The sequence below is a fragment of the Geotrypetes seraphini genome, chromosome 12 (assembly GCF_902459505.1).
Source record: "Geotrypetes seraphini chromosome 12, aGeoSer1.1, whole genome shotgun sequence".
Taxonomy (NCBI): Eukaryota; Metazoa; Chordata; class Amphibia; order Gymnophiona; family Dermophiidae; genus Geotrypetes; species Geotrypetes seraphini.
The window spans coordinates 51,633,327-51,646,554 of NC_047095.1; the positions used below are offsets into that span (position 1 = coordinate 51,633,327).

General features: G+C 42.5%; 1 protein-coding gene across 1 annotated transcript in view; it reads left to right on the forward strand.

The window, feature by feature from the left end:
* Positions 1-12,307, forward strand: part of C12H1orf87 (chromosome 12 C1orf87 homolog) — a 38,143-nt gene extending 25,836 nt beyond the window's left edge. Inside the window, exons 10-12 of the mRNA XM_033915263.1 lie at positions 838-917; positions 5,339-5,528; positions 11,860-12,307. Coding sequence (XP_033771154.1) covers positions 838-917; positions 5,339-5,528; positions 11,860-12,020 — 431 coding nt within the window. The 3' untranslated portion in view covers positions 12,021-12,307. The remainder of the gene's footprint in view (positions 1-837; positions 918-5,338; positions 5,529-11,859) is intronic.
* Positions 12,308-13,228: the final 921 nt, after the last annotated feature.

Genomic DNA, 13,228 nt, shown 5'->3' on the forward strand with positions numbered 1-13,228 from the left:
ATTTGCCGTCATCTTACTTATAAACATATTCCAATAAGTTTGGATTTTGTAACCATTTAAAATCAAGGAGTGTTTCTGTGGGCACACTGTATTATAGGTTCCTACTATGTGTCCTTGGGGCACCTGAATGGAGGCGCACCATTGTCTAACTGTCCCCTATGTAACTTGCCTTAATCACAGATTTTGGAAAGGTGCTTAATTAACTCCCCCTTTTATGAAGCTGCGTTAGCATTTTTTATCGCCGACCGTGGCGGCGAAAGCTCAGACGCTCAAAGAATTCCTATGAGTGTCGAACTTTTAAGGCCGCAGTCGGCAATAAGAAACGCTAACGTAGCTTCATAAAAGGGGGGTGGTGTAGATCTAGAATCCAAATTCTAAAATTCAAAATTGTGCAACCAAGATAACTTGCAAGCTTTGTTGCATCTTTAGTCTTGACTCTGCTTGATCCTTAAATTTGGCCTCAAGGTTCTGATCTAGAGAATGTGTTTTAGTTGATACAATGTAATACGTAGAAATAAAACAAAACCAAAAAGGGGGGAAAAAAATACCTTAAGATATAGTACAATAAAAAAGATAATGAGTGGATTAACAGGGCCACTACACCATGTCACTCAAAATTGATACAATGTATGTGAGTGTAAGAAAATATTTGGGAGGGGAGGGGGAGGAAAAGGCAGAAAATAGGTTTTAGAGACCAATTTCAATATCGGGCTTATTTTAATCTCCATTTAACAAGTTGACCAGAAATTTGGGAAAGTTTATGGCAAAAACAAAACATCTATGAGGAAAAATAGACTGAAAAAAAGAATATATGATAACATATCATTTTACTTTAAGGGAAAGTGAAAAGGAAATCATATTCTGCAGGGGACCTCTACAATGATGCTGGGATTTTCCGAAGCCAGCATGCCCACCTGGTATGTACAGTTGATGTGATGTAAGGAGTGGTAGTTGATATACCACCTTTCTGTTCTAACACCTTTCTGTTGGTTTTGTAACCATTTAAAATCAAGGAGCGGTTTACATATTGTGTACAGGTATTTATTTTGTATCCAAGACAATGGAGGATTAATTGACTTGCCCAGAAACACAAGGAGCTGCAGTGGAAAATGAACCCAATTCTCCTTGTTCTACTTCTAACCTTTAGGCTACAGGCAGTGACTGAATCGATAAGTATCATGGCTTCTTAAATGAAATTGTTAGTTTCTTTATATGTTAGGCTAATGTAACCAACAACCTTGCACATGGAGATTGGAAGGGCTTTCCACAAAACAGGGTCTAAGAGGGGAAACCCCCCCCCCCCCCGAGTCCATACACATTTGCAAAGGACTCATTCTAGGTCAGGGGTAGGCAATTCCAGTCCTCGAGAGCCGGAGCCAGGTCAGGTTTTCAGGATATCCACAATAAATATGCATGAGATAGATTTGCATCTCAAGGAGGCAGTGCATGCAAATCCATCTCATACATATTCATTGTGGATATCCTGAACACCTGACCTGGCTCCGGCTCTCGAGGATCGGAATTGCCTACCCCTGTCCTATCCAAAAAAAGTCCTATAACAGTGGTTCCCAAACCTGTCCTGGGGGACCCCCAGCCAGTCGGGTTTTCAAGATATCCCTAATGAATATGCATGAGAGAGATTTGCATATAATGGAAGTGACAGGCATGCAAATCTCTCTCATGCATATTCATTAGGGATATCTTGAAAACCTGGCTCCGGCTCTCGAGGACCGGAATTGCCTACCCCTGTTCTAGGTGAAGGAACTGCCAACAATAGTGTGTCCTGTGACCACAAAACACATAAGCCTGCAACAACCTATTTAAAAACTATAAAAGCTATAGAAAGTCATTTGAAGTATGCATGGAAACCTATCGAAAGCCAATTCAACTGGTCAAGCTAGGCAACAGCATTCTGCATTAATTGTAATGCCCTTATAACAGTCATTAGAATAATAATCCAAAATCAGCAAGATTAATGTCATAACTATAACTGTTGTCTTTTCAATGACATGGGGACAAATTTGTCACCATCTCCACGGAATCTATCTCCATCCCCATCCTGTCCCTGTCCCATCAAATCTTAATTTCCTTATATTTTCTTTATTATTCCACTCTATCCCTTGACATGGGTTGTCCTGTTGAGTGCTGTTTTGTACTGATTATCTTTAAAATTCTAAAAAAAAAAAAAAAAAAAAAGGACTCGACAGTGTCATATGTCAGCAGAAATGCCTGCATGAACACCATATCTGAAGGAATTTAACAAGGGATCACAAACTGAAAATAAAAATATTTAAACAAAAAATGAACCGGGAACCTCAAGAAGTTAAACAGCATGTACTACAACAATGAAGAAATAAAAACAGAAATGCATTTCATTTTATTTTTCCATTTGTTGATCCCAGTTTCTCTTTTCTGTTATCCTGTCGTCTGCTATTTCTCTTTCAAGTGGCTGCTGTCCATTTGTCTTTTTTTCCTCTCTCCTATTTCCTGTAGCTGATTTTCCAGAGAGCATCAGCCCACTAATGTGCAAATGTATCCTCCAAGGAAGCAAGTCAAAGGGGCCAGCAACTCTAAATAATCTAACTTGTCTAAAAGAAGGAATATCTAACAATTGTTATTAGTGTGCATAGATATTTGTTTATTTTATACAATGTTCATCTGAAGTTAAAATGATTCAGATACAGATTAGACATAGGGCTAAATTCTGTATATGGTGCCAATAAAAATTAGCGCTAAGTGCTATTCTATAAATGGCACTCAGAGTTGTGCGCCATTTATAGAATAACATTTGGTACCACGATTGGCGCATAACTGTGGGCAAGAGGATTTATACCAACTAAACCTGGTGTAAATTCTCATGCCTAAATTATTCTGTAACACTGCATGCAAATTACAGGAATGCTGCTGATCCGCCCATGCGCCTCTCTTGGCCACGCACCCTTTTTGGATCCATGCTTAAAATTTAGGTGTGGATCTCTGATCCGTCCATGCTCCTCCCTTGGCCACGCACCCTTTTTGGATCCATGCATAAAATTTAGTTGTGGATCTCTGATCCGTCTATGCGCCTATCTTGGCCATGCACTCTTTTTGGATCCATGCTTAAAATTTAGTTGTGGATCTCTGATCCGTCCATGCGCCTATCTTGGCCATGCACCATTTTTGGATCCATGCTTAAAATTTAGGTGTGGCTCTCTGATCCTTCCATGCGCCTCCCTTGGCCACGCACCCTTTTTGGATCCATGCTTAAAATTTAGGTGTGGCTCTCTGATCCTTCCATGCGCCTCCCTTGGCCACGCACCCTTTTTGGATCCATGCTTAAAATTTAGGTGTGGCTCTCTGATCCTTCCATGCGCCTCCCTTGGCCATGCACCCTTTTTGGATCCATGCTTAAAATTTAGGTGTGGATCTCTGATCCGTCCATGCGCCTCCCTTGGCCACGCACCCTTTTTGGAAACATGCATAAAATTTAGGCGTGGATCCCAGCGCCTAACAATGCATATGAAAATTTAAATTCATGTCAAGAAGCGCTGATAATTTATTATTAGCAGCCAATTATCAATGCTAATTTTTCTGAGTGCCATCTATAGAATTAGGGGACTATTGCTCCCTCATTGTATATTATAATGAATTCACTTAAGTAAGTGAAAATAAATTCCATTACAAATTACTTTTTTCCCCTCACTAAGGGCTCCTTTTACAAAACTGCAGGTAGAAAGTGACCTTCGTGTAGATCCTTCTGGCATGATAAGGCCATTTCTCCTGCAGCCGGAAAATGGCTGATTTTCCATTTTCTAAATTAATGGCCATGCGCTAATATTAAATGCTCACAAAAGGGAGCAAAGAGTACAACTAGGTCAATCACCAAATTTATGTTTGCTGAAGTCACCTTATCACCCAGTAGGGCAAAAACAGGCATATGTTTTAATAAACACTGGAAGCCTCCAAACTTTAACTTTGGTTTCCACACCAGCAGCACCATGACTACTTAAAATATAGAAATCCTTCTTATCATCGGCTTCCTTAGTGATTAGACTGGAAAAAACAGAACAGTGAAAATCTTCACATTTAAGCTAAAGGAGAACTGTAGTAATGAAGATATGTTTACAGTCTTCTTTGCAATGTGCGGCGGCGGCGAAAAAGGCGAACAGAATGCTAGGCATGATCAAGAAGGGGATCAGAAACAGATCTGAGAAGGCTATCATGCTACTGTATCAGGCCATGATGCGCTCCCATCTGGAATATTGCGTCCAACATTGGTCACTGCACCAAAAAGGACATAGTACTACTCGAAAGGGTCCAGAGAAGAGCAACAAAAATGGTTAAGGGACTGGGGGAGTTGCCGTACAATGAGAGGCTAGAGAAACTGGGTCTCTTCTCCCTTGAAAAGAGGAGACTGAGAGGGGACATGATCGAGACATTCAAGATATTGAAGGGAAATTTCTTAGTAGAGAAAGAGAGATTGTTCACTCTCTCCAAGGTAGGGAGAACGAGAGGGCACTCTCTAAAATTGAAAGGGGATAGATTCCGTACAAATGTAAGGAAGTTCTTCTTCACCCAGAGAGTGGTAGAAAACTGGAACGCTCTTCCGGAGGCTGTTATAGGGGAAAGTGCCCTTCAGGGATTCAAGACAAGGTTGGATAAGTTTCTACTGGATCAGAACATATGCACGTAAGGCTAGACTCAAATAGGGTACTAGTCTTTGACCTATGGCCGCTGCGGGAGCGGACTACTGGGCACGATGGACCACTGGTCTGACCCAGCAGCGGCAATTCTTATGTTCTTATTTGTGAATAATGAATTTGTAGACTGGGTTGCTTTAGCACAGTTTTTTCTCCCTTAGACATGGAGATTTTCACCCAAGGCAAGGAAGGATTAACCCCTCCCCCCTTTACAAAAGCACGGAAGAGATTTTCAGCACTTGCCGGTGTGCTCTGACGGTCATAGAGTTCCTATGAGTGTCAGATCAGCCTAGAGCGTTCAGCGTGCCGGCCGGTGCTAAAAACCTCTTCCGTGCTTTTGTAAAAAGGGAGGGAGGGGGCTAAGTGACTTGTCCAAGGTCACAAGAAGCATAACAAATACTAAACCCAGGTTTCCCTCATTCTCAGCCTGCAGTTCTACTCGTAACTATTAGGCTATTCTTTTACCCCAAGCTCGTTAGCGAAAAGCTATTTCTCTGCCTTATTCAGTGAAGTAAGAACCCAGTAAAACATTTTTTCAACAAAATAATTCACATATATTCGTTCAGGATAAAATATGGAAAGACAGAATACTTTCTTTTATTAATTTAAAGTAAAATGACTAAATGCAGAGCAGTTGCATTCATTAATTTAATTTACAGAAGGAAACAAGCGAATCTGTTCCTGAAAATCCAGCAGCTGTGACCGAGACAGCTGGAAGGAGACCAAGACCTGCAACAGAGGCTGCCTTCCAACCTACTGATCACTGTGACTCAGAGGAACAAGAGACCTGGATAGACCGCTTCTGGAAACTGGAAAAGACACTTCAGCTCTGTGACACAAAAAATACTGGTAACGTCTACAGTTTAATGTCTTGGCTGGGAAGGCATTGGGGGGGAGAGGGTCTGATTCTATAAACAGCACCTAACTCTATAGACTAGGGTTACCGAACATCTGAGAAAACCTGGACATGTCCTCTTTTTAGAGGTCTGTCTGGGTGCCCAGATGGACTTTCCAAAACCCAGTAGTTTGTCCAGATTTTGGAAAGCCCTGATCTCCCGGCTGCATCTGGAGGGCTTCTGTGTGGATGACGTCACACACATCCACGAATGCTCAGAGGTCCTCCAGATGCAGCCCAGAGGTCAGAAAAGAAAGACGAAGCTTTGTGGGAGCAGGGTGGGAGGCAGAATGGGGGCAGGGCTGAGAAGGGAACAAGACGGGGCTGGGAGCAGAACAGGGCGGGGACATGTGTCTGGGTTTCTTTGTGCTAAAGTTTGGGTAACCCTATTTTAGGCACCATTGAAAACAGCATGTACTGCATATCATTCAAAGTTAGGCACCATTTGTAGAATCACACCTAGCAGCGCCTAAGTTGAATTAGAAACCGGCAGGCATCTACAACTTAGGCGCTGGTATATTAGGCCAGGGTTTTTTTTTGGCCTAAAATACTGGTGCTTAACTCTATCCACATCCAAACTCCACCCTAACCATGCCTACTTTTCGGCTGGTTTTAAGAAAGGTTTGGACAAGTTCCTGGAGGAAAAGTCCATAGTCTGTTATTGAGAAAGACTCAAGGGAAGCCACTGCTTGCCCTGGATCGGTAGCATGGAATATTGCTACTCCTTGGGTTTTGGCCAGGTACTAGTGACCTGGATTGGCCACCGTGAGAACAGGCTACTGGGCTTGATGGACCATTGGTCTGACCCAGTAAGGCTATTCTTATGTTCTTTGACACCTGAGTGTACACAGAAGTTTCAAGTTATTTGATGTACCGCTAAAAATAAAACTAAAGTGAATCTAAGCAGTTTACAATAAAAATATTAGTTAAAATATAACATGGGGAAGGGAACAAAAAATCCCCCAAAAACATAAATTCAAACAACAAGACACCTACATGGTGCTCATTGATGTAGGCACCTACCTTAAAATTAAGTTTTTAATCTTTTTTGGGTTTTTTGTTTTTTAAATGGCACTGTTCAATTAACAGCGCTGATGAAACCAATGAAAAAAGTTAACCCCCCCCCCCACACACACTTTTACAAAACTGTGCAAGTGGTTTTTAGCGCCGACCGGCACGCTGAATGCTCTGCGCTGCTCCGATGCTAATAGAGTTCTTATGAGCGTCGGAGCAGTGCAAAAGCTCCAGCGTGCCAGCTAGCACTATAAACTGCTTGCACGGTTTTGTAAAAGAGAAGGGGTATTAGATGCCTATGTCAGCCTAGCTATCGCTACCATTCAGCATTTTTAGTTGGCATTACTTATGTCAGTGGAGGCCTATGGGAAATTATATCAATCTGACTCTGGCATGGGAATGCAGATAGACTCTGTAAGGCAGGGAGACTGTGTTAAGTATCCCTGATATGTTTTAAGTTGCCCCGATTGAATCATGACTAGCTAAAAGGTGTTAATGTCTGATTAAGAGGGTGCTTAGGACAATGGCCTGCTTGAATGGGACAAAGAAGCCAGAGGCTAAACCCATCACCATGCTTGCAATTATCACACCCTCCTTTATCCATTAAATTAACCATTGTCTCAAACAGTTTGCAAATTCTAAACAGAAAGATACTGGGAGATACAATATTTTCTCTATTCAGAATGGGACTCCAAGGTATAAAAGCCTCCTCTCTGCAACACATATCTATCTCTCTTTTTCTATCGAGCTATCAATCTATCTATCTCTGGGCTCTCTGGTTCTTTCTTTCTTTCTCTGGCTCTCCCTAGAACTGCAAGCTTCTTTCTGGACTTTGTAGGGCAGAGAAACTGCTTTGCTCTCTGCTTAAGTGTAATGCTCTCTACTTAATTGTAATGCTTCAGAATATTGCTTTTCTGTAAGACTATTTCTATAATATATTCTTTTGCAATCACCTCTGGCTGTGCTCGTTTATTCTACTTTCTGGTGAGTCATCTGTGAGGGAACTGAACCTGGGACCTGGCGTCTGACAGTGCGCATTTCACTTAACCCCTACCACCATACATTGGGGGGACACGAACTGAAACTGACAGCCTACATCAGATAGGCATCCCGATTTAGGCGCCAACTGGCTGGCACCATTTATTGAATCTGGGCTGGTATGCATTTTCAAAAACATTCTTCTCTTGGAATATGGTCTGTCCAGCGCACAGTATTCCTATTGGTTTTGTCCCAAGAGCTCTGATGCAAAATATCTATTCTGCTGGCTTACTGTGTTAAAATGTTCTATGACCTATATGTAGTACTATTAAAAATACACACCAAAAAATGGGTAAACTTATATAAATATCACACTATCAATAAATAGCTTGCCTACATTGAGAAATATTGCAAGAGCGCTTCTCAAATTTCTTAAAATCAAAAACCTCAAAGCTGTTTAGGGTATGGGGCAATATCTTCAGCACCTCTAATAACGGAGTCTCACATATAAAAATCCAAGATGACCATCATCAAAAAATTCACGCCAAAATTGCTATATTTTCCACACTTCCCAAACTCCAAAAATGGTGATTTTAGAATTATTCAAGAAGGGGGAACATTCAAAAACACTCAAAACCCCACTTTTCCGACCTCCCCTGATTCATCTCACAGGCTCACAGCCTGTGTACTCACTGTGACCTGACAGAAGATCTGTGCTGTAGCCTGCCTCAGCTCTCTCACATTAGCTGGATGAGAAATTCACTGCCTCAATGCTGGGAATGCTTCTGCAAAGCTGATCTTCGGGCTGTCAGTCAGACTCCTATGCCTGACTATACCTCCACCCCTGCGGACCAACAGATGCGCACTGGAACGGGCAGAGATGAGAAAAGACGCAGCTGGCATCCTGCGAGACACCACCGAGCCTAAGGGCGCCCAACTGCCTGAGCTCGACCCCTGCTAAACAGGAGGTGAGACCACTTCGGGGATGGCCCTGAACACCAGAAAAAACTATGCAGGCTGGTTAACAGGTACCCAGTGGGATCAGCCTGTCAGCTACAGACCAAAGTCTGTGGTTCTCAAGCAGGCAGAGCTGTGAAAATCACTCTAAGCACCAGAATTCAGAAAAAGGGATGAAAATGCACTGAATAAAATAGGGACAGCAGAACAAACACTCCTGCAGGCATGCGTGCAAAAGGAAAGAACTACAGGTGGAACTAAAGAGCCCAGTACAGTACAGCAGAGGCAAGAGGAAAAATCCAGAGTGGATTCCATGTGGCTATAGGGATATTACCCATGGGGCTCATAATTGAAACAGAAAAATGTCTAAAAACTGGCCTAAATCGGCACTTGGACGATTAATGAGACAAGTCGTCCAAGTGCCGATAATTGAACAGGTTTTAGACGTATTTAAAAATGACCTAGGCCTTCACAGTGCTGATGAATGACCAGAGCTAAAAGGGGCATTTCAGGAGGAGTTTCGAGGGTGGGATTTGGGCGGGACGTGGGCCATCCTAGACTTCGTCGTACTACATATATAACCAAAAGTTTTACAACAGTGCCTAGACGGAACTTGGACGTTGTGACTTAGGCCATCTAAAACCAGGTCTAAGTCACAAGAAGGTATCCAAAGTGACCAGATAAGCACAGACCCACACACACTGCCCCAGTGACCACTGCCCCAGTGACCACTGCCCCCCCCCTAAAAATCGTAATAACAACTTTACATATCTGCCTCCAGAACATCAGCACCTGGCAGCCTGGCATAGGAAAGGCTAGTAGAGCTGCACAGAGGTGACTTAAGTGGTCTTGGGGGTGGGTTAGTGAACCATGGAGCGGAGGACCCAGACCAATAAGCCACTCTAATCACTGCATTCATGGTGAAAAATGTGCATTCCCCCAAAAAACCCCTAACCCTTTTGTACTGCCATATAAGTGGCTCCTGCAGCCATAAGGGCTATTGGGGTGCTATATAGGTGGGTCTAGTAGATTCTGGGGGTATTTTGGGAGGCTCACCATGACCTATAAGGGAGCTGTAATGAGATATTTATGTGGGACCCTTTTTGTGAAGTTTACAGCAGTGCCCTGTAAGGTACCCCACTATTCTGGTGCCATGTCAGGGTGTCCAATCCATCACTTTTCTGGCCCCTCCCATGCCCAAAAGGTCTTTTTCTAGGTGTTTGTGACTTGGATGAATTTTTAGATGAAAATGGAGTATAAATATGGACAACTTAGTGGTCTGGGCAATCAAACGGCTGGACATACAGTTGGACGATTTTTGGGGAAAAAAATATGTTGGACATATTTTTCGAAAATGGACCTTTTCCCGTGTCCGACTTGCGACTTGGGCCCAAAACGGACTTAGACGTTTCTTTTGATTATGCCTCTCCACCTGTTTAGAATGTCTCACTTATTGCACTGGAAAGAAAATATTCACTTAACACCTCCTATTACTGTCAATGGCACACCGATAAACTCCGTCAGTTCAGTTAAAATCCTTGGTGTAATGTTCGACCGTAAACTGTCCTACCACCTTCAGATTAGTGCACTTGTTAAGAACTGTTTTTTCAAGCTCAAAATAATCAGATCCTTAGCAAACGTTCTTGACCTTCAGTCTCTCAACATTCTAATTCACTCCCTTATTATTTCCACGCTCGACTATTGTAATTCCTTATATAAAGGTGTCTGTCAAAAGATATCCGACGTCTACGATTAATACAAAATGCTGCCATAAAAATTATAACAAACAAGAAGAAATTTGATCATGTTACCCCCTTGCTGAAATGTCTCAGTTTTCCTTGTTGTGAACCGCCTGGAACTACTGGTGGGGCGGTATACAAGAAAATAAATTGTTATTATTATTATTATTGCTAAAGAATGCACACTGGTTACCAATTCCTCATCGAATTGCATATAAAATTGCTTTAATTTCCTTTAAAACCATGAACACCAAAGAACCTGCCTTCGTTCATAAGCTCCTCATCCCTCGTGATCCTTCGAGAACCTTAAGATCAGCATCTCAGCACCTTCTTCACGTCCCATCTTTAAACATCATTAGTACTCGTAGGGCTTCTTCATTCGCAACTTTAGCCCCTACAATATGGAACTCGTTACCTTCACACTTAAGGTCTGAGAAAAATTTAGATAAATTTAAGGGAAACCTTAAAAGTTTCCTGTTTAAAGATGCATATGAATGCTAAATGATCTCTGGGTCCACCCTTGACTATTTCTGTATTAATCACATTCAATATTGATATGATTTCTCCCATTTGCCCTCTTGTTTTTAACCTTTTCTTTTTAAAATTGTATTTCCGCCTACTATCCTTTTGTTTTCATGTAAGTTACGTCTTGTCTTTTAACAAGTATGTTAATTGTTCCCCATTTTAATTTTTTAATTGTTAAACGCTTAGAATTTATGATTAGCGTTTCATCAAATTTTAATAAACTTGAAACTTGATTAGGTTTTTATTATCGCACCCCTTCCCACCATGTTCAAGGGAGGAGGTTAAAAGGAAAGGAGGAAGAAGAAAGAAAAAAGAGATTTATATCCGGTATTCAGTTGAGCTGAGCCACCAGAAATATAGGCTTAAGATCCCACTAGGTCAGCATTACTAAATGAAATAGCATCAGGAGCTGAATGTACACTTAGGGCTCCTTTTACAAAGGTGCACTAGTGGTTTTAGCGAGCGCTTAGCGCGAGCTAAAATGCTGCGCATGCTAGCTGCTACCGCCTCCTTTTAAGCAGGCGGTAATTTTTTGGCTAGTGCGCGCTATAGCATGCGCTAATCTCAGGGCAGGATTAATTCATCAAGGGCCCCTAGGCACCCAAGTACACTGGGCCCCCTGCCCCGTCCCACCCCACCATGCGCCCAGGCGGAAACAGGAAGCTACGTCAAAGGGAAGCTTTGGGCAAGCAGCACCCCTTGCACACTTACAGTTCCCGTTGCCTTTCTTACCTGCGTTGCTTGCTTGTCTTACTTTCCGTTGATGGGGGGGGCTGCGTTGCCGATCAGTGTGGGGTCCGCGTTGCTGATCGAGGGGGCCTGCGTTGCCGATCGATGCTGGAGGGGCCCATCGCCGTTTGGAAAAAACAATGTTGATGCCCTCCTTCATCGGGCCCCCCCCCTGACCATTTCGGGCCCTAGGCATGTGCCTACTTGGCCTATTGGTTAATCCTTCCCTAGCTAATCTTGTGCGTGTGCTAAAAACATTAGCGTACCTTAGTAAAAGGAGCCCTTAGTTGACAGCAAGATGAAAGGTTCGGATTAGTGAAGTGTGCCCTTTTGTTTAATGCAGGCATGCTAGAAAAGCAGAGAGCAAAGCGGCTGATTCAGAACTACAACATGATCTTTGATCTACGGCTGAGCCCTCTGAAAATTGACCGAGCGATTCGTGATTTCCATTATGGCGAAAACGTAATATGGGAGCCAATGCTTCAGTACCTCAAGGAGCTGTAAATGAATATATGTAGGCGACTAGGCAGTGAGTTGTGATTGTGCTTCCGTATTACTGACTGTATAAACCTCCCGCTGACTGGCTTGGGCTGTTTGAGTGGTATAAAAATAATTGGATATTTTAGCTACAGAAAACCTGTTACCTTAGGGTGTGCAATGTATAGAATAGAACTGTACAGTAAGATTTCCTTTTTGTTAGCAGAGCTGGTAAAACCTATTAATTTGTACAGGTGTAAATGTATAAAATGAGGTTGCTAATCTACCTTAATTTGTTCTCATATGCTTTTAAATATAGAAAAAAAAAATCATTTCCATGTCCCCTACATTCACCCCATAATTTGTAGGTTTCAACTATTTACAAATGCAAAGAGGTGGTGGAGAGGAAAACGGTGACGGAGTTCAAAGAATCGTGGGATGAACACAGAGGATCTAGAATCAGAAAATAATATTAAATATTGAACTAAGGCCAGTACTGGGCAGACTTGCACGGTCTGTGTCTGTATATGGCCGTTTGGTGGGGGATGGGCTGGAGGAGGGCTTCAATGACTGGGAGGGTGGAGATGGGCTGGAGTAGGTTTTAACGGAGATTTCAGCAGTAGGAACCCAAGCACAGTACCGGGTAGAGCTTTGGATTCTTGCCCAGAAATAGCTAAGAAGAAAAAATTTAAATTGAATCAGGTTGGGCAGACTGGATGGACCATTCGGGTCTTTATCTGCCGTCATCTACTATATGTTACTATGACTAGGGGTGGGGGGGGTTCTAAAGTACATTAAAAATGGCATCAAGGGGTAGTTTTATAAAGAGGTGCCTAAGTTAGGTGCCTATATTAAGTACCTAAAAGAGCTTTAACAAGCTCTTAATTGGAAAAAAATAATAATTGGACAGTAGGCACCTACCTGATTCTATAAAAGGTAAGCGCCTAACATCTAAATGGGTGTGTTTAGGGATGGAGATAGAGATAGGCGCAATTCTCAAAAGAATTTAGGCACAATCTGCAATATAGGTCAGTAAAAGCCTGGCCTTCATTACTGGCGCCTAAGTTTTGTGATAGGCGCTGATGGACGTGATCCTGTAAATGGAACTTAAGTCTCTTTGCAAGGTACCTGCCTGTCACTAAGGGCCAGATTCTATAAATGGCACCTAACCACGCCTAACTTATAGGTGCCAGTGCATGTGATTGTCAAGCGGTGTCAGGTCAAAAGCGCGCCGG